A 26,372-nucleotide genomic window follows, 5' to 3' on the forward strand; every position below is an offset into this window, starting at 1 on the left:
AGCATCAGAGTCTTTTCCAATGAGTCAACTCTTCGCAAGAGGTGGCCAAAGTATTGGAGTTTCAGCTTCAGCATCAGTCCTTCCAATGAACACCCAGGACTGATCTCCTTTAAGATGGACTGGTTGGATCTCCTTGCAGTCCAAGGGACTCTCAAGAGTCTTCTCCAACACCACAGTTCAAAAGCATCAATTCTTCAGCGCTCAGCTTTCTTTGGAGTCCAACTCTCACATTCGTACTTGACTACTGGAAAAACCATAGCTTTGACTAGAGGGACCTCTGTTGGCAAAGCAATATCTCTGCTTTTGAATATGCTGTCTAGGTTGGTCATAGCTTTTCTTCCAAGGAGCAGTTAATTTCATGGCTGCAGTCACCATGGGCAGTGATTTTGTAGCCCCCCAAAGTAAAGCTTTCCACTGTTTCCATTGTTTCCCCATCTATTTGCCATGAAGAGATGGGACCGGATGCCATGATCTTAGTTTTTGGAATGTTGAGGTTTAAGCCAGCTTCTTCACTCTCCTCTTTCACTTTCATCAAGAGGCTTTTTTGTTTCTCTTCCCTTTCTGCTATAAGGGTAATGTCATTTGCGTATCTGAGGTTATTGATATTTCTCCTGGCAGTCTTGATTCCGGCTTGTGCTTCATCCAGCCTGGCATTTCACATAATGTGCTCTGAATATTAATTAACTAAGCAGGATGATAACATACAGGCTTGATGTACTCCTTTCCCAATTTGAAACCCGTCTCTTTTTCCATGTCCAGTTCTAACTGTTGCTTCTTGACCTGCATACAGATTTCTCAAGAGGCAGGTCAGGTGGTCTGGTATTCCCATCTCTTGAACAGTTTTCTACAGTGTGTTGTGCTCCACATCAAAAACTTTGGTGTAATCAAAGGAAGCAGAAGCAAGAATTATCTTGCTTTTTCTATGATCCAACAGATGTTGGCAATTTGATCTCTGGTTTCTCTGCCTTTTCTAAATCCAGCTTGAACATCTAGAAATCCACGGTTCACATACTGTTTAAGCCTGGCTTGGAGATTTTGAGCATGACTTTGCTAGCATGTGAGATGAGTGCAACTGTGTGGTAGTTTGAAGATTCTTTGGCATTGCCCTTCTTTGGATTGGAATGGAACGGAACTTTTCCAGTGCTGTGGCCACTGCTGAGTTTTAGGACAAACTAATATGGTTCCCTGATTCTGATTTCTTTTACTTGCTGTCAGCTCTGCAATGAGGAGTGGTCTACACTTGGGTACAGACTGTTTTGAAAAAGCCCTGGATGGAGACTTTCAGACCTGGACTTTGCGTGAACTGTGTTAACTGGGCAAGTTATTCAACTCCCACAGTTCTGTTTATTTCCCCTAAATGGAAGATTTACATTTAGATTAGATTTAGATTATGACCCTGCAGGTCTCTTCTGAGCCAACGGTCTGGTATTCTGAGCACACGATCCTGAGCAGAGAGTCACAGGGCACAGCATTCACGGAGGAGGACACCCCGCTCAGTACACTCGTCCTCCAGGTGCTGAGATACAACAGCTCGGCACTAACAAGCACCAACCTGGTGCTGAGAAAATTCCTGAATGAATTTCAGAATCAAATACAAGTAACTCTGGGGTTGCCCCAGCCTGGATTCAACACACCCTACCTGGGCTCCAGAGTCTCCAGCTCCAGATCCTAGACCAGCTCTGACACACTCCCAGCATCACTGCATGTCCCCCACCTCTCACACTGTGAGCCCTTAGAAGGTGGGTCTGTGCAGGTAACTGGATGTGACCACTAGAGAAACCTTGGTTGAATTCTTGCTCCTGTAAGGCTCAACAGATAAGAGCTGAGCAGCCTCACCATTCAGCTTTGATTGGACCTCTGGTTTATGTCTTCACTTGGTTTCAAGGCCTTCCACACACTGTTTCAACACAGCTGACCCCTCAAGTGACTTTAACGAGAAATTATTTAAACTACAACGTCTTCCCTGAACCCACTGTGCCTGATTGCACCCCACACCTTGCTGCACACTAACTCCCAACTGCTTGCAATGTCTTTATTGTCTTTTCCTTTTTGTCTTTTATGATTATCCTAATCATCCACATGGGTGAAGTTCTATCCAAAGTTTCACCTCATTCATTAAACTCTCTCTAACTGCTGGGGTGTCTGGCCTATGAACTTTAGGAACTATTCCTCTGCTTCACTTGTAGCCTTGAAGGAGGTTCTGGTCTGGGACATCTCTGCACATGCATCAGACTGTCCCTCAGGAGTTCCCAGAAGTAGGGGAGTATCATCCACACAGTCATTGTCAGCCCTCTAATGACCAACACGAGGTTATAATCTGGTTTCCCATATCCAGAGCCCCCAGATTATTTGCTAAGCATGCATCCTTGAGCAGTAAGATTGCTGAATTAATAATTAATTAATAGCACCCAGACCCCAGCCTTCATTCTCAGGCGATGACTTGTGTTCCCTCACCTGCCTCACCTGATGCTACGGGAAGCCCATCCAGAGGGCCTCTCGCTCCTGAGGACTGGGGAGAGGTGGAGAGCACCGCTCCCCCTCTTTCTCCCGGGCTCCTGCCTGCTTTCATCAATGGGTGCTCTTTGTTCAGACCAGTCTCCTGGTTTGGCTGTGATATTACTGCAGGTTTCTCAGATTTATGGGAAATCCTCACCTGACTCATCAAGAGCTTGGTCTCATCGACAAAGAAGTTTGGCTTCTCCATCAACCACGCAAGTCTCTGCCCTCCCCGCCTAGCAGTTCTGGAGGATGAAAGTTCCTGATGAAAGTGTCCATCCACAAACCAGAGGCAGTAAGTGTAGGGACTCCTGGACCTGGTTCAGACACAGCCGTGCAGAAATACTGCAGAGCTTGATCCTGAGCTCAGAACCAGTGGATCGAAAGTAAACACTACTATTTATGAGTAATGATCCCTTCCCAGTGTGTGAGAAATATTGTGTTGTGTGTGTGTGAAAGAGAGAGAGAGATTGATTTTAAAACTTGGCTCATGAGCCTGGGGGTCTCGTGCGTCCAAAGGTGCAGGGCTGGCAAGCAGGCAGGAGACTCAGGGAAGGAGTGATGTTACAGACAGAGTCCAGGGTGGTCTGGACAATAGTGTGGCTGGCCTGACTCTCTTCCCTCTGAGATTTAGGAAAATCGTGAGTTTATCATCACCCTCATATTGCACAACATTTAAAAGGCCTGTGTGTTTGGCTTTGCCTTTGTTCTTATTGTTAGTGTGCTGCTATATTTGTGGAAAGAATAGTTGTGCAATGTTATGACTTCTGTAAATTCATGAACTTACAATAGGTTCATGAAGGTTCAGTGGTTAAGACTGCACTTCCAATGCAGGGTTGCAGAACTAGGGATCAGTCGGGGTCGGGGGAACCTGGATCCCACAAGCTTCAGGGCATGGTGAAAAAAATAAAAAAGAAAAAAAATTTTTTTTAAAGAACTTACAATAGATTACTAAGAATAAATAAATTCATAGTCACACTGGAAGAGAATGGAGAAGGTACTGTTATCATATTAGGTAGTTAGACTGTGGGTGAATTTTTTTCCATTTAAATATTTATTTGCTATTGTTGTTGATATGTGGTGTACAATCAGAAAAAAATGAAAGAAGGAAAAGAGCTGATTTTGGCTGTTATGATGCAAAAAAAACAAAACAAAAGAAAACAAAAATGTACATGTACTATCCAATTTATTCCGTTTATTACTCTGAAGTCAGTCAGATATAATCACAGCTTAAGTATCAAGTGTTTGGAATGAGACTCAGAAGTGCCCAGCCCAGGATCACACAGCTGGTGGAAGCCAGGTCCTGAGACAACCAGCCCAGTGTTCCATTGCTATGGCAACTTCAGAGAGGAAGAAGGCTTCAGAGACCATGCGGTTGATCTTCTCACAACATCACCCTTCTCTATACAACATCCAGAGGGAACAGTTGAACTGCTTTAGTGATGGAGAATTCAGCTGCTACTAAAGAAGCTGATTCCTGTGTAATCGTAATTGTTAATAAAAACAAAACCTTACAATGAACCCAATTCTGTCTCTTTGATGCTTCTACAGAAATGACCAATTTTTGAATTCTGTTGTCAGACAGAATTTTTAAGCCTTCACGTAACACTCTTCAATATTTGAAGAGTCTATTCTTTAGCAAATTATATCTCATCAGGCAAAACGAAAAAACAAAAACAGCTATTATCAGTGGGAAGGTTGGTCCAAATATTTCAGCCAACCAATAGTATAAACATGAAGTTCTCCCTAATGACGCTTTATGTGCGTGCGTGCTAAGTTGCACAATCGTGTCCTACTCTTTGCAACTCCATAGACTGTAGCCCGCCAGGCTCCTCTGTCCATGGGATTCTCCAGGTGAGAATACTGAAGTGGGTTGCCTTGCCCTCCTCCAGGGGATCTTCCCAACCCAGGGATTGAACCCGCGTCTTTAACGCCTCCTGCATTGGCCGGCGAGTTCTTTATCACTAGGGACACCTGGGAATCCCAATGACGCTTTGAGGAAGTTTATTAATTCTTTAACTGAAATGATATTTGTTTAGCACGTGCTTTCTGCCAGGCCGTGGGGATACATTAGGTGAAAGCAAAAGCTGCTGAGTCGTGGCACAGAGTCAGACACGACTGAAGTGATTTAGCAGCAGCAGCAGCAGCCTTTCCCTTCTCTAGGGGATCTTCCCAACCCAGGGATCCAACCCAGGTCTCCCTCATTGCAGGCAGAATCTTTACCAGCTGAGCCACAAGGGTAGCCCAAGAACTTGCCCTGTGTGTTTCTATGCTAAATAGTCCAGCTGGGAAATAGGCATTTGGAATAGAGAGCAAGGGCGCCACTGTAGTCTGGGAGCAGCTCAGGACCTCCTTCCTGAGGAGGGGACATTTGAAAGCAGCCTTGAGGATGAAGAGGAGTTGACGGGGCAGCTGTGGTCTGTATAGAGGGAAACCGCTGATAAGGAGTCGTGTGTGTATATTGGATGGTGTGGTGGTGTCACAGGATGGACCAAGTCCCTGGAGACTGGAGAGTGGGCGCTCCACCTGGGCAGTCTGGAGCCCAGAATGTCCTTCCCCACCCTCTTAGCTGTGTTACTCCAGACAAGTTATTTTCCCTCTGTGCTCATCTGCATCTGCAAAACGGCTGACGTTTTAGGGATGTGGTGAGGGCTGGTTGAGTTGATATGGGAAGTGCTCAGGACAGTGCCTGGCATGTACTGGATGCTCAAGCCTTGTTTGCTCTGGTGGCTGGAGGGAACCGAGGTGGGAGAGAGCGGGAGGCTGAGGATGGAGGCTGGGCCCTGGAAGCCCTCCTTGCCTGGTGGGATTTTCTTTTTGCTGACCCAAGATCGTATCAAAGACAAATGATATAAATTAGGTTCTAGTCATGTCTGGATGGCATCACTGACTCGATGGACGTGAGTCTGAGTGAACTCCGGGAGTTGATGATGGACAGGGAGGCCTGGCGTGCTGCGATTCATGGGGTCGCAAAGAGTCGGACACGACTGAGCGACTGAACTGAACTGAAACTGAATCATGTCTCCTTCAGGCTCCTCTGGCCATGACAGTCTCTCAGACTTCCATTTTTGTTTGATGACCTGGATGTTTTTGAGAATTGCTCAGGGATAGTGTGGAATGTCTCTCTAGTTGACTTGGGTTTTTGCAAAGAAGACCACAGAGATGAAGTGACATTCTCCATACATCAAGGGTTTATTTATACTGTCCACTGGAATATCACTAATAAATTCACTTCAGCACCCACCTAAGATATATTTCCTCGGTTTCTCCTTGTGAAGTTCTATTTTACTTCCTCACTGTCCACACTGTAGTCTTTGGAAGGAAGGTACCATGTGCAGTCCACACTTAAGGGGCACTCTGATATAAACTCTGGTGTGCAGGGGTTTGTGCAAATATAAGTTTTCCAATGAGATGGAGAAGTACTAGACTGATGAGCAGATGCGATGGAGAGTCTCTGTGTAGCTTCATAAGAAACTGCTGATTCTCATTTCTAGCGACTGTGCTGCTTCCTATTCCTGCCCCATTGAGCCAGGGTTTCTGCTGCTCCGTGTCCTGGTCAGCACTTGGCATCACCGGTTCTTGGATTCTAGCTACTCTACTAGGTGTGTGAGGATGTATCATTGCTGTGTTTATTTGCATGTCTTATATCTTATATCTTTCCTTTTCTCCTTTGCATTTCACTTCTCTTCTTTTCACAGCTATTTGTAAGGCCTCCCCAGACAGGCATTTTGCTTTTTTGCATTTCTTTTCCATGTGGATGGTCTTGATCCCTGTCTCCTGTACAATGACATGAACCTCCGTCCATAGTCCATCGTGGTTATATGGGTCTTTAAGATCTGTTTTGTAGAGTTCTTCAGTATATTCTTGACACTTCTTCTTAATAATCTTCTCATTAATGTTATTAATGAGATTTAATATTGATGAATCTTCCATTCTTTTCTAGAATTATTTTGTGTCAACTGAATGTCAGCTTTCTCATTTTGAGATATAACATTTTAATGACATATATGCTGTAACCATTTTTAATGCTTCCTTCAGAAATGTTGCATTTGCAATTCTTTCCCTCAGAAAGATCTTTCTGGATTACCTGGTATCTAGTGTCTTACCATCACTTGAGACTTTATTGACTGCTAATACTTAATACAGGTTGCTCTCCTGTTTCCCTGGTTTGCTATTTCAAAGTATCAAAAACTATCAATGCTTAAAAAAAAAAAAAAAACTGGTGTGAATATCGGCCTTTCAAGTTTTTCATGCTTAAGCAAAATTCAGAAAATGGTGTTCTAATCTTAATATATGCCTTGCACAAATATTGCTCTGTTGTTTTCCCTACTGTCAAAATGAGCTGCTTCTTTTAGGAAAATAATAGGCTTATGGTCGTATCTCAAAATGCTAGCAAATAGTTATTTTTCTTAAAAAGAACTATCCTCTATGATGACATGGGAAGTATACATCAAGCATTTCTGCTACATTCCACAGTCCTATGTCCCAAGGAAAATCATTTGTATGAGTTGAACTACTCTCTTTTTCATGGAATGCAATTTTTATTTGAAAGAAGGAATGACACTGGAAGAGCTATAAAACTTAGTGAAACAATGAATTACTTTTAAAAAATCTTACATTAGTACAAGTGACATCCACTCTGCAAAATAGGCTTATGGATTTTAATATAACAGAATAGGAAATAGTGATATTGTTTCAGGTCCACTGAAAAAATAACTTTTAAGAAACTATTACTTGCATAGTTTTAGCTTTGTATCAAAGATAAACATCCATAAATAACAGGAAAGGTTATTAAAAATATTACTCCTACATATATATGGTCCTTTTTATTTCCATAGATTTTCAATCAAAATAACGGATTCAACGCAAAACAAATATAAAATCCAGTGAGAGAGACAAGGAAAAGACTTGCAAAAATATAATAATGAAAAAACTTCCACTGTTCCCACTATAGAGTTTATTTGGAGAAATAGTTATTTTTCATGTAAAAATCATGGGTTATTAACATTATTCTAAATAAATTAGTTAAAAATGTTTAAACTGTTATTTCTACTACGGAAAATATCGACAGAAGTAACTACATAAACAAAATTATCCTAGGGGTCCTCACTAATTTGTAGGACTGTATAAATATCCTGACCAAAATGTTCTGAAAATATCTGACTACAGAGTCGCTGGGCGAGGACTCGGGAGAGTGTGATTGCCGAGTTCTCGGTGCACGAGAGGAGAGATCAGGGCAAAGTCCCAGGTACCGGATGCGGTTCTCAAAGCCTCAGCGTCCCAGAGTCAAGGGCCTTGTTTGGGGCGGGACTGTGTTGGGGAATCCCTAGACTCCTCGAGTTTCACTTTCTTTTTGCGAACTGTGTTGTGCCTTTCCGGCCGGACACTCGTTTCGCGGCCCTAGTTCTCACTTCCATTGGGTGTCTGGTTTCTAGAAGCCAATCAGCGGCCCCGCGATTCCACGTTATAGTCTCCAACGTTACCCACACCTCCTCCGCCGGGACTCGGTTTCTCCCCAGACCCGGAGGATACAGGTCATGGGGCCGCGAACCCTCCTCCTGCTGCTCTCGGAGGTCCTGGTCCTGACCGAGACCTGGGCGGGTGAGTGCGGAGTCGGGAGGGAACGGCCTCTGCGGGAAAGGGCGAGGGGACCGCCAGGGGGCCGGGGGGAGTGGGATGGGCAGAACCCCCAGGGAAGGAGCCACGCCGCCGCCCTCGCCCAGGCCCGTCCTCTCTCACCTGGTCCCGTCCTATCCCTCCCCTGCTTCCCGCCCCCTTTTCTCTCCCCTAAGAAGTCCCGGTCCTTCTCCGACCTTTTCGGTCTCACGTGCCCCTCAGCCCCCTCCCCACTCCCGGCCCCATCACCTCTGACCCGGGACCCGCTCCAGGAGGAACATCGGGCCGGGTCTCACCCCTCCCCGCCCCCAGGCTCCCACTCCCTGAGCTATTTCTGCACGTGCGTGTCCCGGCCCGGCCTCGGGGAGCCGCGTTTCTTTGCCGTCGGCTACGTGGACGACACACAGTTCGCGCGGTTCGACAGCGACGCCCCGAATCCGAGAATGGAGCCGCGGGCGCCTTGGATGGAGCAGGAGGGCCCGGAATATTGGGAAGCGATGACAAGAGATGCCAAGAAAGCTCAACAGAGATTGCGAACGGGCTTGAACACCATACGCGGTTTCTACAACCAGAGCGAGGCCGGTGAGCGAGATGGGCCCGGGTCCAAGTCACGACCCCCATCCCCAGGGACTGGCTGGGGTCGCCCCGAATCTCTGGGTCCGAGGAAGGAGCCTGGGGAAGTGGGGGGCGGGGACTTGATCCGGTTTCATTTTCAGTTTGAGTTTAATCACCGCGGGTGGTCGGGGCGGGTCAGGGTCTCACACCCTCCAGTGGGTGCTTGGCTGCGACGTGGGGCCGGAGGGGCGCCTCCTCCGCGGGATCTGGCAGAACGCCTATGACGGTGCGGATTACCTCGCCCTGAACGAAGACCTGCGCTCCTGGACCGCGGCGAACACGGTGGCTCAGATCACCAAGCGCAAGTGGGAAACCTCCGGGGAGGCAGAGTTCCAACGGAACTACCTGGAGGTCAAGTGCGTGCAGTGGCTCCTTAGACACCTGGAGACAGGAAAGGACACGCTGCTGCGCGCAGGTATGAGGGGCACCGGGCCTCCCTGATCTCCTCTCAGGCTGGAGCCGGCTTTCCACGAGGAGAGGAAAATGGGCTCCTTCTGGGAACACCGCCCCAACTTCTTGTCTGGAGAGGGGGAATCCCCCCAGGTTTTCATATTCTGTAGAAGACAGTGACACACCAGTGGCCCCATTTCTCTGAAGGACAGTTAAAGCAGTCAGTGTTTTTGGAGAAGCAGAAAACCACCCCTGAAGTAACTGGTCAGTGGTGCCCTTTGACCCTGACTGCCATCTTGTGAACCATGACTTTATCTCTCAAGGCCTGTTCTCACCCTGAGACCATCTTAGGAGGCCAGACTCCAACTTTTCTGAGGCATTCAGCCTCCACCCAAATCAGGACCATTACTCTGTCATTTCCCCTTCCATGGAGTCTCCTACCTTGGCACTCACCCTGACTCCAGAACTTTCCAAGAACTAGGAGTTTTTCCCAATCCGGGAGTCCAGGTTGGTGTCTGGTGTTTCTGCTGCTTCTGTTCAAACCCATTATCTCGTCCATTCTCAGCATGGTCATCTGGTACTGCTTCAGTGGCCCATGGAATGTGAATTTTCTGATTCTTCCTCTTCAGACCCTCCAAAGACACATGTGGCCCATCACCCCATCTCTGACCGTGAGGTCACCCTGAGGTGCTGGGCCCTGGGCTTCTACCCTGAGGAGATCTCACTGACCTGGCAGCGTGACGGGGAGGACCAGACTCAGGACATGGAGCTTGTGGAGACCAGGCCTTCAGGGGATGGAACCTTCCAGAAGTGGGCGGCCCTGGTGGTGCCTTCTGGAGAAGAGCAGAGATACACGTGCCACGTGCAGCACGAGGGGCTTCAGGAGCCCCTCTCCCTGCGATGGAGTAAGGACGGGGTTGGAATGGAGCTTCCTCTCAGATAAGGCAGGAGCCCTTCTGGACACGATCAGCAAGGTCAGGACTGAAGCCTGAAGTCTGGGCTCCTTCCCTTTCTTCCACAGAACCTCCTCAGCCCTCCATCCCCATCATGGACATCATTGTTGGCCTGGTTCTCCTCATGGTCACTGGAGCTGTGGTGACTGGAGCTGTGATTTGGAGGAAGAAGCACTCAGGTAGGGAAAGGAGGGAGGGATCTGTTTTTTTTTTTTTTTTGTCTCACTGGGCAAGATTCTGGCCCAGGTGGAAGTTCCCTGCCTCTTTACTGGAAAGTACCCTCCACACACTTGTGGAATCTGAGCTGATGCTAAGACTGACCCTTTTGTAAAGTACATGTGAAAGTGAAAGACACATTTTTCATCTTCATAATTCCAGTTGGAGGCCTGTTTCTCAGCATTTGAAGGTCAGGAGGGAATGTCCCTGCTGAGGACAGACCTCCAGGAGGGCAGCTAGTCCAGTCCCCCCAGGTCTCCTTCCTTCATGTTCCTGAGACTGTCCTGGATTTTTAATCACGGTTCTGAAAAGTTCTTTGTTGTCCAGGACTAGGGAGTTCTAGGATCTCATGACTCAGTCGTCTCCCTGGTTGCTCACATGATACTTTCTTCTCACAGGTCAAATAGGAAAGGGCTACACCCAGTCTGCAAGTAAGTACGGAGGGGGTGATTCCTGAGACCCTTGTGCGGGTGCAAACGGGAGGCCATGCGGGACTCACCCTCCTCAAAGTGCCTTCTCCAGTTTCTCTCCTGTGGGTTCTGACCACACTCTGGTCTTGTTCTCCCCAGGCAGTGACAGTGCCCAGGGCTCTGATGTGTCTCTCATGGTTCCTAAAGGTGAGACCCTGGGGCGTCTAGATTGGGAGAGGGGTTAGGGCAGAGGGGACACACTGGATGGCGGGGGTCTCTGAGTGGGACATGTGAGCGTGTGGGGGGCTGTGGAGAATGTCAGCGCTTACATGACTGACTGAACTGCTTCCTGATTCTTTTCTCTCACAGTGTGAGACAGCTGCCTTGTGGGGACTGAGTGATGCTTGGTCCCACTTTGCGACGTCAGATCCCCAGACCCCTCTTTCTGCAGCTGCATCTGAAGGTGTCTGTGCTCCTATTAGTGTAACATGAAGAGGTGGCGAGACTGCTGACCTCTTCCAGAACAAACTTCTGGAATTAAAAAGTGCTGCCTAATAGTCACAGCAGGAAGAATATGCGACCTGTGCCCCTGGGATCTTTTCTGAAGAGAAAATATCATTATGTGTAGAGTGCAGACTGGTGGGTGTGGGAGGGAGGGCTGATCAGCTCTGGGGAAAGCACAGGCAGCACTGATGTCAGTGTGAGTGGATGATGTGCTGTAGCTTCCGCGAGAGAGCAAGTGGCCTGAGTCCACATTAATGAAGATGGAATACAGAGGCGTCTACACTGATCGTTCCTTCATCTGGTATTTGTTGTGTGCCAGATAGAGGATGCTCTATTTTTGCATCAGTGAAACCTCAGTGAACTAACAGCAGACACCCTTTGTTGGCCTCGGGCAGTGTGTTCTGGTGAGGGGGGCAGAGTGAGCCTAATAAGTGAGGGAAGTGTCTGCCTAGAGATTTGGCAAGTGCTCTGAGGAAGGTGACCCAGAGTATAAGTATGTGGGTACAGGAAATGTGGCTGTTTTACTAGAGTGTTCAGTATCGGCCTCGTTGAGGAGATGACCTTTGAGTAAAGATGTGAAGGACATGAAAGAATGTCCACAAGCATGTCTGGGGGGAGTCCTCTCCAGGCAGAGGAGCCTCCAGTGCAAATGCAGGAGGGCAGGAGAGTATGTGTGTTCAAGGAAGAGCCAGAGGCAGGTGTGGCTGGAGGAGCGAGGAATTGACATGAGATCTGGTGTCTGGCCAGATCATGTGGGCCTTCAGCATATTAGAAGGTGTCTTATGTCTGTGAAAGATGTGCACTCATAAGATGGTTTGACTAGAAGATGACCTGGTGTGACTGCTCGTTAGAAGCATCAGTCTAACTGCTGAGCAGAATCAGGAGGTGAAGGGTGAGTGATGCAGTGGAGGAGCCTGTAGGATTAGTGCGGTGTCCAGGGTGGGGATGACGGTGCTCCCCTGGACCCGTATTAAATCTAGACAGTCGGGAGTAGAGCCTGAGAATCTGCATTTGTAATAAGGTTGGTGCTGATGCTGCTGGTCTTCAGATCACACTTTTAGTAGCAAGAACGAACGTAGACCAGGATTCCCAGATGTTGTGTATCAGCCTCACACACAGAGGTTGTTAAAGAAGCAATCCCTTGGTCTTGTCCTAATACTCTGAGAAGGTGGTTCTGGAGAGAGGCTGAGCGTTTCATAAGAAGCCCCACAAGCAATTCTGGTGATCAGCCAATATGGGAACCCATGAGGTATATGAAAGCGAGTGGCCAGAGAGGGGTCTTAAATCCACATTTAAAAGCTTTTTTTTTCCTTCCGAAAGAAAAGGGAATACCTATATTGTCAATTATTAGGTGTGATGTTGAGAAATAATGTAGTTCTTATTCCACCTGAAGACTTAGGCAGTGGTTCACAGTTCAGCGTAATGAAATCCTTGCTCTCTGACACTATTCTCCAGGTTGAGTTCTGCTCACTTATTCTTGGAGCTAACAATGGGATCCAAATAAAGTTAGACATACAGTACTATATATATATGGCTCCACGGGGACAGGATCCAGTGTCCACTCCAGGCCAGGTCCCACAAAGGAACTTTCGGCCCTGCTGGGGCACAGTGTCACTGCTCACACCGTGAGCCCCTCGTGCTGGGCGTGGACCCCGCGCTGAGGACGGCCATCACTGAGGCTCCTGACAACTGGAGGTGGTGTGACTCCCACTCTCGACACCCTTGTCAGATGCATCCTGCATAGTTCAGCTTCTCTGTGTCACAACATCCTGAGTAGAGTCTGACATGTGGTCACCTCAGCATCATGCTGTGTGCTCTGGCAAGAATATGTGGGAAAGTGGGTTTTCTTCTTTAATGGAGGAAGGTGGTCTCTGCCTCCTACCAAGACTCTTTCAGTGTGGAATTCTCCTAATGTGGAAATGCTCCTAATCAGGTGAGGGGGAGAAAGGGATGGACAAGAATGTCAAATTTCAATTGTTAGAGCAAAGATCTGGAACTGGAACTTGACCTGGGACAATGCAGGCACTCGGGTTTGGCTGAAAGAACAAGTGACTAATAAATGCCATCCGGGGTAGACGTCTGCTTGCTTACTTGTTTGTTTTGTTTTCAATGGAGTGTAATTGGTTTACAATGCTGTGTCACTTCCTGCTGTACAATCCAGTGATGATTGTTGAGATGATGATTGTTGAGAGTGCTGGGTAGAGTTCCCTGTGCTATGCAGTATCCACAGCACTTTAAAGTGCTGCCCAGATGGTGGTGGAGGGAGATCCTAGGAGGATGGCTTGCTCCAGATGCAGAAGAATCCAGACCAGGTGGGAGCACGTCAGCAGGGTCCAGGACGACATTTCCAAAAAAGGAAAAAGTGATGGAATATCCAAAGTAGCCACGCTTCTTGAAAGAGTCATGCAAACAGGGGAGTCATTAGAGCTGAATTCCTGAGAGCTTCATAGAACGTAATCAGCAAGCACAAAGGCAAGTGTTAACTCAGGGAGAACAAGAGGTTGTGCAGAAAGTGAGCGGTAAGAGAGTTTACACACGAGTGTGTCAGCTAGAATTGGCACTTGCTGAGGGCGTCTGCCATCTGCCTCTCCAGAGACTGACTCCCGGGCTGCTACAGCTTTGACCTTCGACACACAGGGAGGAGAATGAGGCCCTTTGTGCTCCAGGGAAGCTAGTGGAATGGGTCTTTAGAGAGATTATTTTCAAGAACTGATTTTGTGATCTCAGTTCCTGCATCTCATATCCGTTCCTGTTGTTCAGTCTCTAAGTCGTGTCTGACTCTTTGTGACCCTATGGACTGCAGTGTGCTGGGCATCCCTGTCCTTCGCTATCTCCCGGAGTTTGCTCAAGATCCTGTCCATTGGCTCAGTGATGCTATCTAATCATCTCATCCTCTGTCTCCACCTTTTCCTTTTACCTTCTATCTTTCCCAGCATCAGGGTCTTTTCCAAAGATTTGGCTCTTCTCTTCAGGTGGCCAAGGTATCAGAGTTTCAACTTTACCATCAGTCCTTCCCATGAGTATTCAGGGTTGATTTCCTTTAGAATTGACTTGTTTGATCTCCTTGCTGTCCAGGAGACTCTCAAGAGCCTTATCCAGAACCACAATTTGAAAGCATCAATTCCTTCGCCCTCAGGTTTCTTCGTGGTCCAACTCTCCATTTGTACATGACTACTGCAAAAACCATAACTATGACAATATGTATCTTTGTTGGCTAAGTGATGTCTCTGCTTTTTTAATACGCTGTCAAAGTTAGTCATGGTTTCCCTTCCAAGGAGCAAGCGTCTTTTAATTTCATGACTGCAGTCTGTCTGCAGTGATTTTGGAGCCCAAGAAAATAAAATCTGTCACTGCTTCCACTTTTCCCCCTTCTATTTGCCTTGAAGTGATGGGACTGGATGCCATGATCTTAGTTTTTTAAATGTTGAGTTTTAAGCCAGCTTTTTCACTCTCCTCTTTCACACTCATCAACAGGCTCTTTAGTTCTTCCTGCCTCTTAAGTTCCTCTTCTTCACTTCCTGCCATTAAAATGGTATCATCTCCTTATCTAAGGTTGTTGATATTTATTTCTCCTGGCAATCTTGATTCCAACTTGTGGTTCATCCAGCCTGGCATTTTGCCTGATGTATTCTGCATATAAGTTAAATAAGCAGGGTGACAATGTACAACCTAATTATCCTCCTTTCCCAATTTTAAGTCAGTCTGTAGTTCTGTATCAGGTTCTACCTGTTGCTTCTTGACTTGCATACAGGTTTTCAGGAGACAAGTAATATGGTCTGGTGTTCCCATCTCTTTGAGACCATTCCACGGTTTGTTGTGATCCACACAGTCAAAGGCTTTAGCGTAGTCAATGAAGCAGAAGTAGGTGTTTTTCTGGAATTCCCTTGCTTTCTCTGTGATCCAACAAATGCTGGCAATTTGATCTCTGGTTCCTCTGCCTTTTCTAAACCCAGCTTGTACATCTGGAATTTCTCAGTTCACATACTGCTGACGCCTAGCTTGAAGAATTCTGAGCCTAATTTTGCTAGCATGTGAAATGAGTACAACTGTATGGTAGTTTAAACATTCTTTGGCATTGTCCTTCTTAGGGATTGGAATGAAAACTGACCTTTTCTAGTCCTTTGGTTCGCTTCACTTCCTCATATGTAGAAAAGCATTAAATCCTTTCATGGTGAGATCAGCTCCTTGTGACTAGCAGAAAACCTTTGGAAGATAAGCTTGATTGCACTGAACTCCCCCCTTCACCAAAATCATATATACTGACCTTCCTTCCCTACCTCTGTGGAGCTGTTTCTCAGAGCTATCTGAGGTGCTGTCTCCCAGGCTTCAGTCCTCATTTTGCCCCAAATAAAACTTAACTCACATCTTAAGTTGAGCATCTTTTTACTTGACAAGTATAATAGTCATGGGAAAGAAAAAGCTGAATGAACTAAGTATGATCAATATGTAAAGAAAGTGGGAGCTGAAGGAATGGGAAGCGTGCAAAAAACAATGACCATCAACTATTGCATCAGCCACTGTGTGATGCGGCAGACAGTGGCTGTGATGGAAAAATCAAGCAGCAGTTCTAACAAGGCATCGTGTTTAGAGATTTGGAAATAAAAGCCAAAAGAATCAGCTAAAAAGTATTCAAAGTGGTCACCAACGGGAAAGCAGAAATTGAGAAGAATCAGGATTATAATAAGAGTCTGTATCATGAGAAATCATGCACAGATATTTGACTTCTTAATTTACAGACAAGTATGCCTTTGATTAAACAATCACACAAGAAAATGAATGAGGATGAAAGTTAATGCTTAACTGGCAGAAAATGCTTATTGGTAATAATTTATTATCCATGCGCTGTACTATAATTAAAAAGGTGATGCAGCTGCAACCACCTCAAATATATTAACACTTTTAATCATCCCAAACACGACTGGAAAGAAACACTAGATGTCTCACTTCATAGATGAAGAAATGGAGACTGCAAGAAGGATGTGTTATATTTTAAATCAACTAACTTCAAAATAATAATAATAATAAATACATCTATATGGAATCTGCCATAAGGGTGGTGTCATCTGCATATCTGAGGTTATTGATATTTCTCCCGGCAATCTTGATCCAGCTTGTGCTTCTTCCAGCCCAGCGTTTCTCATGATGTACTCTGCATAGAAGGTAAATAAGCAGGGTGACAATATACAGCCTTGACGAACTCCTTTTCCTATTTGGAACCAGTCTGTTGTTCCATGTCCAGTTCTAACTGTTGCTTCCTGACCTGCATACACATTTCTCAAGAGGCAGGTCAGGTGGTCTGGTATTCCCATCTCTTGAAGAATTTTCCACAGTTTATTGTGATCCACGCAGTCAAAGGCTTTGGCATAGTCAATAAAGCAGAAATAGATGTTTTTCTGGAACTCTCTTGCTTTTCAATGATCCAGCGGATGTTGGCAATTTGGTCTCTGGTTCCTCTGCCTTTTCTAAAACCAGCTTGAACATCTGCAAGTTCACGGTTCACGTATTGCTGAAGCCTGGCTTGGAGAATTTTGAGCATTACTTTACTAGCATGTGAGATGAGTGCAATTGTGCAGTAGTATGAGCATCCTTTGGCATTGCCTTTCTTTGGGACTACAATGAAAACTGACCTTTTCCAGTCCTGTGGCCACTGCTGAGTTCTCCAAATTTGCTGGCATATTGAGTGCAACACTTTCACAGCATCATCTTTCAGGATTTGGAATAGCCCAACTGGAATTCCATCACTGCCACTAGCTTTGTTAATAGTGATGCTTTCTAAGGCCCACTTGACTTCACATTCCAGGATGTCTGGCTCTAGATGAGTGATCACACCATCGTGATTATCTGGGTTGTGAAGATCTTTTTTTGTACAGTTCCTCTGTATTCTTGCCACCTCTTCTTCATATCTTCTGCTTCTGTTAGGTCCATACCATTTCTGTCCTTTATCGAGCCCATCTTTGCATGAAATGTTCCCTTGGTATCTCTAATTTTCTTGAAGAGATCTCTAGTCTTTCCCATTCTGTTGTTTTCCTCTACTTCTTTGCATTGATCGCTGAGGAAGGCTTTCTTATCTCTTCTTGCTATTCTTTGGAACTCTGCATTCAGATGCTTATATCTTTCCTTTTCTCCTTTGCTTTTCACTTCTCTTCTTTTCATAGCTATTTGTAAGGCCTCCCCAGACAGCCATTTTCTTTTTTGCATTTCTTTTCCATGGGGATGGTCTTGATCCCTGTCTCCTGTACAGTGTCATGAACCTCAGTCCATAGTTCATCAGGCAATCTATCAGATCTAGTCCCTTAAATCTATTTCTGACTTCCACTGTATAATCATAAGGGATTTGATTTAGGTCATACAGGAATGGTCTAGTGGTTTTCCCTACTTTATTCAATTTCAGTCTGAATTTGGCAATAAGGAGTTCATGGATGGTCTGAGCCACAGTCAGCTCCTGGTCTTGTTTTTGCTGACTGTATAGAGCTTCTCCATCTTTGGCTGCCAAGAATATAATCAATCTGATTTCGGTGTTGACCATCTGGTGATGTTCATGTGTAGAGTCTTCTCTTGTGTTGTTGGAAGAGGGTGTTTGCTATGACCGGTGCATTTTCTTGGCAAAACTCTATTAGTCTTTGCCCTGCTTCATTCTGTATTCCAAGGCCAAATTTACCTGTTACTCCAGGTGTTTCTTGACTTCCTACTTTTGCGTTCCAGTCCCCTATAATGAAAAGGACATCTTTTTTGGTTCTAAAAGGTCTTGTAGGTCTTCATAGAACCGTTCAACTTCAGCTACTTCAGCGTTACTGGTTGGGGCATAGACTTGGATTACTGTGATATTGAATGGTTTGCCTTGGAGACGAACGGAGATCAGTCACACTGGAAGAGAATGGAGAAGGTACTATTATCATATTAGGTAGTGAGACTGCGGGTGAATTTTTTCCATTTAAAAAATTATTTGCTGTTGTTGTTGGTATGTGGTGTGCAATCAGAAAAGGAAGAAGGAAAAGAGCTGATTTTGGCTGTTATGATGCAAAAAAAGAAGAAAAGAAAACAAAAATGTACATGTACTATCCAATTTATTCCATTTATTACTCTGAAGTCAGTCAGATATAATCACAGCTTAAGTATCAAGTGTTTGGAATGAGACTCAGAAGTGCCCAGCCCAGGATCACACAGCTGGTGGAAGCCAGGTCCTGAGACAACCAGCTCAGTGTTCCATCGCTATGGCACCTTCAGAGAGGAAGGGGGCCTCAGACCATGGGGTTAATCCTCTCACAACATCACCCTTCTCTATACAACATCCAGAGGGAATAGTTGAAGTCCTTTAGTGATGGAGAATTCAGCTGCTACCAAAGAAGCTGATTCCTGTGTAATTGTAATTGTTAATAAAAACAATACCTTATGATGAACCCAATTCTGTCTCTCTGATGCTTCTACGGAAATGACCAATTTTTGAATTCTGTGGTCAGACAGAATTTTTTAGCCTTCAGATAACACTCTTCAAATATGAAGAGTCTATTTTTAAGCAAATTATATCTCATCAGGGGGGAAAAAAAGGCTATTAAGTGGGAAGGTTGGTCCAAATATTTCAGCCAAGCAATACTATAAACATGAAGTTCTCCCTAATGACTCTTTGTGTGCGTGCACGCTAGGTCACACAGTCATGTCCGAATCTTTGCAACCCCATAGACTGTAGCCTGCCAGGCTCCTCTGTCCACGGGCTTCTCCAGAACACTGGAGTGGGTTGCCTTGCCCTCCTCCAGGGGATCTTCCCAATCCAGAGATTAAACCCACGTCTCTTAACGCCTCCTGCATTGGCCAGCGAGTTCTTTACCACTAGGGACACGTGGGAATCCCAATGATGTTTTGAGGACGTTTATTAATTCTTTAACTGAAATGATATTTATTTAGCACATGCTCTCTGCCAGGCCCTGGGGATGCATTAGGTGAAAGCGAAAGTCGCTCAGTTGTGTCTGACTCTTTGCGACCCCATGGACTGTATAGTCCAGGAATTCTCCAGACTATTGAGGGGGTAGCCTTTCCCTTCTCTAGGGGATCTTCCCAACCCAGGGATCGAACCCAGGTCTCCCACATTGCAGGCAGAATTTTTACCAGCTGAGCCACTAGGGTAGTCCAAGAACTTGCCCTGGGTGTTTTGATGCTAAATAGTCCAGCTGGGAAATAGGCATTTGGGATAGAGAGCAAGGGCGTCACTGTAGTCTGGGAATAGCTCAAGACGTCCTTCCTGAGGAGAGGACATTTGAAAGCAGCCTTGAGGATGAACAGGAGTTGATGGGGCAGCTGTGGTCTGTATAGAGGGAAACTGCTGATAAGGAGTCGTGTGTGTATATTGGACGGGGTGGTGGTGTCACAGGACGGACCAGGTCCCTGGAGACTGGAGAGTGGGGGCTCCAGCTGGGCAGTCTTCACCCCAGCATGTCCTCCCCCACCCTCCTAGCTGTGTTACTCCAGACAAGTTATTTTCCCTCTGTGCTCATCCGCATCTGCAAAACGGGTGACGTTTCAGGGATGTGGTGAGGGCTGGTTGAGTTGATATGGGAGGTGCTCAGGACAGAGCCTGGCACGTACTGGATGCTCAAGCCCTGTTTGCTCTGGTGGCTGGAGGGAACCGAGGTGGGAGAGAGCGGGAGGCTGAGGATGGAGGCTGACCCAAGATCGTATCAAAGACAAATGATATAAATTAGGTTCTAATCATGTCTGGATGGCATCACCGACTCGATGGACGTGAGTCTGAGTGAACTCCGGGAGTTGATGATGGACAGGGAGGCCTGGCGTGCTGCGATTCATGGGGTCGCAAAGAGTCGGATACAAATGAGCGACTGAACTGAACTGAAACTGAATCATATCTCCTTCAGGCTCCTCTGGCCGAGACAGTCTCTCAGACTTCCCTTTTTGTGTGATGACCTGGATGTTTTTGAGAATTGCTCAGGGATAGTGTGGAATGTCTCTCTAGTTGACTTGGGTTTTTGCAAAGAAGACCACAGGGATGAAGTGACATTCTCCACACATCAAGGGTTTATACTGTCCACTGGAATATCACTAATAAATTCACTTCAGCACCCACCTAAGATATATTTCCTCGGTTTCTCCTTGTGAAGTTCTATTTTTACTTCCTCACTGTCCACACTGTAGTCTTTGAAATATGGAAGGAAGGTACCATGTGCAGTCCACACTTAAGGGGCGCTCTGATATAAACTCTGGTGTGCAGGGGTTTGTGCAAATAAAAGTTTTCCAGTGAGATGGAGAAGTACTAGACTGATGAGCAGATGGGATGGAGAGTCTCTGTGTAGCTTCATAAGAAACTGCTGACTCATTACTAGCGACTGCCCTGCTTCCTATTCCTGCCCCAGTGAGCCAGGGTTTCTGCTGCTCCATGTCCTGGTCAGCACTTGGCATCACCGGTTCCTGGCTTCTAGCTACTCTACTAGGTGTGTGAGGATGTATCATTGCTGTGTTTATCTGCATGTCTTCATAACATGTGATGTTGAGCACCTTTTGGATGTATTTCCATATCATCTTGAGGAGGTGTCTGTTCAGACTTTTCTTTCATTAAATTGGTGTTTATTTTTATATTGTTGAATGTAATGGTTCTATGTATATTCTAAAGCAAGTTCTTTTCCATATATGTGAATTTGCAAATAATTTGTTCCTGTCTGTGCCCTGAGCTCTTTCCCTGACAGAACAGTATTCATTAACGTCTAGATGTACATTTCTGAGAAGAGAAATCAGGAATTCCTAACTGCAGTGGTTTCTAAATAGAGGACTTGGGTGACTGGGAATGGAGGGAGAACATGAATTAGTTATTTTGTTTATGCCGGAGCATCTTCTCAATCCTCTTGTGTGGAGTTAAAGAATGCTTTTGAAAAATGAGCTGAACATACCTTGCCCTTGTAAAACCCTTGACCAATCCCCTTCAGGCCACGTGTTAGCACATACATTCTCTGCCCAGGACCCATCATATGTTGACTGAGCTGTTCTGCCATAGAAATTCCACCACTGGAAAAGATGGGCTGACTTGTACGGACAGTTCTTCCCACAGAAAATAGCTGAAAATGCCATGGAAAATACAAAAACTGTCTTAAAAGCATCAAAGAGGGGACAAAGTCCTAACAGACGACCACACCTCTGAGAAGAAGGTTAAGATTCTGCTTGGCCTCCACAGAGAATTCCGTCCTGAGAAGAGAAGAGACGCCCCTGTGAGTCGCTGCCCGGAGCCCAGGCACGGAGCCCAGGACGTCCAGCCTCATGTCCCCAGCTCTTCACTTTTCTACCCACCTGCCTTCTTTCTTCAAAATTTAAAGGAAGCTTTATAATTCTGATTATGATGTATATGTATAACACATGATATGATAAAGGTTCACTGTAAAATAAGTTACAAAGGGTTGAAAGTGATAAAGGACAAAGTTAAAAGAACTGTAATCCTCACACAGGAGATATTTAGTTGCATTTACTTTTACTTTACTTTCGTTTTCCGGCTGCTGCCCAGGTGCTGGGACCTTCTCTAAACTGTTGAGCTCAGATCTCAGGGGCTCCCCTCTGTACTCTCCAGAAGCCACTTCCTGAGTCAGCTCACTTCCTCCTCCCTCCTCAGTCCCCTCTTGTACCTCCTTCCCTCATCTTTACTCTTTTTTTTTTTTTTAATATATGTATTTGTTTGGCTGCGTTGGGTCTTAGTCGCAGCACGAGGGAGCTTCCTTCTCCTTTGCCGTACATGGACTGTGGCACACGGGCTCCAGAGCAGCGGAACTTCAATAGCCGCACCACGCCAGCTTAGCTGCTCAGTGTCCTGTGGGACCGTAGTTCCCTGACCCGGGATTGAAGGTGCGGACCTTGCACTGGCAGGCGAGTTCTTAACCACTGGACCAGCAGGAAGTCCTGTCAAATTGTTTCTGTGTCTTTGAGTTTGAATAGGTGCACATGTTTGTGTCTTTGTGAGTGTTTGATTAACACAGAGAAGAGTTATGGCTTTTTATGACTTTTCATCTTTGGGTCATACAACTCTTCATTTCCCAAGTGTAAAATAGTCATATATATTTTGTCTAGGAGACAAGAGTCCAAAGGTGAAGGAAAAAAGAATTGCTTGAATTTGAGGGGGAAGTGTAGAAGGAGAAGAATACCATAGAAACCGTTCTTTCCAGCTAGAGAAACCCCTGAAACGAGAAGCTGTGTGCCACAGCTAGAGAGTAGCCCCCACTCACCACAACTACAGAAAAGCCCACAGAGCAATGCCCAGCACAGCCAAAAATAAATAAATAAAATTATATTTTTATAAAAGAATTTTAAGGTGGTGGATCCTTAGGTTACATCTTCTGCTTCATAATGTTGCAAGTATGTACAAGTCCTACAAGGTACTTGATTTATGTTGTGTTCAACAAACACTTTCTCTTGGGTTGAGTGAACACTTCTGTGTCTACTTATGCTTACCAGGTTAAGGAAATCACCAAGAGCTCAGTATAATAGAGCAAGAATTAGCTCCAGTGATGGGCAGTTTGAACACTTATAACCTGAAGGTGGTATACCATGGTCTGCTTAATGTCTGCTTAACATTCTAGTTGCCAAAACACATATTAATGGAACTTTCTGTGCATGCTGCATTTTAAGGCTGTACCTTAAATAGACAAACCCACTATACTCATATAAAGACTGTATTTTAATATGCATCAATCTATGAGTCACAGAATAACTTTTGGGAGGGAGAGACTGAAAGTTAAGGACATTCTAGACACACACTGTCCGATATGCTGGCGACTAGTCATATTTGAATGAAATAAAATTAAAAGAGACACAGACTCACAGATACAGAACAGACTTGTGGTTGCCAAGAGGGAGGGGTGTGGGGGTTGGGGGTTAGTTAGCTGCAAACCATTACATAAAGAACGGATGAACAGGGGACTTCCCTGGTGATCCAGTGGTTAAGAATCCATCTTGCAAGGCAAGGCAAAAGGGTTCAATCTCTGGGCAGGGCACTAAGATCCCACATGCCTTGGAGTAACTGAACCCGCATACCAGGATGAAAAAGATCCCTCATGATGCACTGAACATCCTGTATGTTGCAACTAAGACCCAACGCAGCCAAGTAAATAAATAAATATTTTTAAAAAATAAAATGGATAAACAATGGTAGCACAGGTAAACCTATTCAACATCCTGGAATGAATCATAATGGAAAAGGATCTAAAGAAGAACCTATAAACGTGTATAACTGAGTCACTTTGCCATACAGCAGAAACTAACACAACATTGTAAATCAACTAGACTTCAACCAAATAAATACAAATATGTGAACAACTGATTCATTAAATAAAAGAAAAGTACTCATCACAACACTCATGTGTGAGGTGCTGAAATAGCCACATGTAGCCAGTGTCTCCCTGACTAGAGAGCACAGATATAGAACAATTCCTTCATCACAGAACATTCCGTTGGACAGGCCTGCCTTCATGCTTTGTGGACCTAAGTCAGATGCATCAGACCACGTGAGGTGAAAGAGTCACTATTATTTCTCTTAGACACTATGTCAGATTTCTGTCCAGGATATGAAGACAGATCAAGCTGGCGTGTAACCAAACCAACCCAGGTCATAAGTGTGTGCAGGGCCTCTAGGAACAAACTGCTCCCAGTTCCAAAGGGGAAACACCTGTCCCCCGATTCCCCTTCCCAGACTGAGGCTACACCCTGGTATCAGTTCCTAGGGGGTCAGTTCTCTTGGAGAGGAGCCCAGAAGAAGGCCTTCCACTGGGTTTAAGGAGGCAGGGAGTCCAGTTCAAGAAGATCTCCAAAACAAAGAGGAGGGAAAGACAGGGATCAGTTGGGAGACACCCTGGTTTATTTAGGACCGCAGTTCTCAGAGTGTGGTCTCTGGAACCCCTGGGATCACTGAGATACTTTGACTGTTCACTACATGGACATTTGCTTTGAGGTAAAAGAGCAATAACAGAGATTATGTCAGCAAACTTCACTAGTAATTATTTTCACTACAATTTACTTGCAGGAAAAAAAAGGAAAGTTTTCTTATAACGTCCAGGTTGACGTATTAAAAGTTCTTATCTTTCCTTCATAAACCATAATGGAAAAGATATGAAAAAAAATATACGTATAACTGAGTCACACTGCTGTACAGCACAAATTAACACAACAGTGTAAATCGACTATACTTCAGTAAAATACATTTTAAAAATAAACGAATAAAAGTCTTATGTCTCCTGAATTCATCATCCTTAAATCCGCGTTTTAAAGTATCTTCTGTAACCACTGAGCTGCTGGAGCTGCTGGAAGCCCCCACCCTGAGGAAAGGGAAGTTGGAGACTGAATGGTTCCCCCACTATGTGGCACTCCCTGGGGGGAGCAGCACAAAGACGGTGGTGAAAGCATTATTCTTTGATAGTCTGAAGACACCCCAGGGGACACCTGGAGTCCACCCCCAAACCTGTGCTAGGGACAAGCATGGGCCCTTGGAGCCCTCCTGCTTCTCAGATTCCCAGGTGTTTTGGATGTTAATCCCCATCTGCTTCCATCAGCAGAAGGAGCGAGACCTTGGAGAAATGCGTGTGGGGAGGAGTGATGGGCCAGGTCTGAAAGGACACACTCCGGGTCCCACTAATGCAGCAGCAGCGTGGTCCTGTGACCACAGAGAGGCTGGGAAGTCCCCTCCCAAGAGGGGAGAACAGTTGAAGTTAATCAGCAACAGTGAGTACCCATTTCAATTTATTTAGTGTTCAGATATTTATTGACTCTTTACCACACGCCAAGCTCTGTGCGAACAGCAGCCTGAGACTTGACTGAGCAGCACCTTGGTCTGGGAGAAACGGAATCCACAGCACAGAAGACCTGTTAGGAAGTGCCTGCCATCCCAGGAGAAAGGATAAAGAAAACATCTTCTGGAAGTTCATAGAGTGATTCTAGACTGGAAGGTCCCTGGAGATGATAGGATTTGGTCTCCACTTGCAGAGAAGAACAGGATACCAGTGGGGGAAGCTGGAACTGGAGTTTAGAAGCGGGGCCTGTAAGTACAAGTTGTCATAAGGAATACTATGATATTGAATTCATTGAATCCATACATTCTAAAGTTATAAATGGATGGAATAATTACTCATTATATTAAGTGAAAAAGAGATCAGTAAGATGAATTCATCCCATATTTTAGAAAGCTATATAAATTTAGATGAAATCACACAGATACGTTGAGTCAAAGTTTTCTAATTTTCAAACTGTTTTATTGTTAATATATATAAAGAGAAAAGTGCCACCAACTGCTTTGCTTGGATAGACTAACCTCTCCACAACAGACACTCAGAGCTGGGGTGTAGACAAGTGAACCCAGTACGTCCCCAACTCTCCCTGCAGGTCCCCTGAGGGAGCGACCTCTTCTCTAGTCTCCCTGTGGACCCAGCGCCTGACTCAGGGGCTCAGTCAACACTCCCTGAAGTGCTACACTTGGGAAGTGGCCTCTTGTGTCCTAGTCAAGAGAGTGATTTCCTCTAGAAGGCACCGCCAAAGCACTGAATCTTACAGAAGTGGGTTTGCTCTAACAGCAGGACTGTGACGGTGGCAAGTGTGAGTGTTGGCTCTTTTACTGACGAAGCCAGGGAGCCCTGCAGCACTCATGCCATTTCTCACAAGGCCACCAGAGGGCGGTGTGCAGCTGCTTAAGACAAACCAGCCCCATTCAAATATCCTTTCCAAGGTAGCCTTGTCAAAACATGTTTTACAAAGTCAGAGGATTTCTTTAAAGTACATTGATTGCTTTTTGTCTTTAATCTCATTTGGACACTAGCGGAAGTCCACTATAAGTAACAACTATAAGGTGAGCCCCTGACAGAAGTTGACCCTGTGGTACACAGACGAATAAACTTACATGTCCAGTCCCCCATCTGTCCATCTCTGTCCAGTACTCCCTCCCTCTCTTCAGTTCAGTTCAGTTGCTCAGTCGTGTCCGACTCTTTGGGACCCCATGAACTGCAGCATGCCAGGCCTCCCTGTCCATCACGAACTCCTGCAGTTTACCCAAACTCAAGTCCATTGAGTAGGTGATGCCATCCAACCATCTCATCCTCTATTGTCCCCTTCTCCTCCTGCCCTTAATCTTTCCCAGCATCACGGTCTTTTCAAATGAGTCAGCTCTTCACATCAGGTGACCAAAGCATTGGAACTTCAGCTTCAACAT

The 26,372-nt window shown here is 45.6% G+C and overlaps 3 protein-coding genes across 7 annotated transcripts in view; 2 read left to right on the top strand and 1 right to left on the bottom strand.

The window, feature by feature from the left end:
* The window catches only part of LOC133236496 (BOLA class I histocompatibility antigen, alpha chain BL3-7-like), a 47,325-nt gene extending 34,049 nt beyond the window's left edge, over window positions 1-13,276 (top strand). Inside the window, exon 8 of the mRNA XM_061398552.1 lies at window positions 11,066-13,276. Coding sequence (XP_061254536.1) covers window positions 11,066-11,070 — 5 coding nt within the window. The 3' untranslated portion in view covers window positions 11,071-13,276. The remainder of the gene's footprint in view (window positions 1-11,065) is intronic.
* Window positions 1-26,372, bottom strand: part of LOC133236494 (MHC class I polypeptide-related sequence B-like) — a 76,089-nt gene that overhangs the window by 24,602 nt on the left and 25,115 nt on the right. The window lies entirely within an intron of this gene.
* On the top strand, window positions 7,841-10,941 carry LOC133237045 (BOLA class I histocompatibility antigen, alpha chain BL3-6-like). Its single transcript, XM_061399378.1, has 8 exons — window positions 7,841-8,097; window positions 8,425-8,694; window positions 8,867-9,142; window positions 9,747-10,022; window positions 10,139-10,272; window positions 10,449-10,476; window positions 10,685-10,717; window positions 10,856-10,941. The coding sequence occupies exons 1-8, from the start codon at window positions 8,034-8,036 to the stop codon at window positions 10,939-10,941; spliced, it is 1,167 nt and encodes a 388-aa protein (XP_061255362.1). The 5' UTR covers window positions 7,841-8,033.

The sequence above is a fragment of the Bos javanicus genome, chromosome 23 (assembly GCF_032452875.1).
Source record: "Bos javanicus breed banteng chromosome 23, ARS-OSU_banteng_1.0, whole genome shotgun sequence".
Classification (NCBI taxonomy): domain Eukaryota; kingdom Metazoa; phylum Chordata; class Mammalia; order Artiodactyla; family Bovidae; genus Bos; species Bos javanicus.

Bases quoted from the DNA above. Each gene is read 5' to 3' on its own strand.
- LOC133237045 (XM_061399378.1), top strand. From the start codon at position 8,034: ATGGGGCCGCGAACCCTCCTCCTGCTGCTCTCGGAGGTCCTGGTCCTG. The intron at 10,023-10,138 runs GTAAGGACGGGG...TTTCTTCCACAG, and splicing joins GCCCCTCTCCCTGCGATGGA to AACCTCCTCAGCCCTCCATC. The intron at 10,477-10,684 runs GTCAGGAGGGAA...TTCTTCTCACAG, and splicing joins CTGTTTCTCAGCATTTGAAG to GTCAAATAGGAAAGGGCTAC.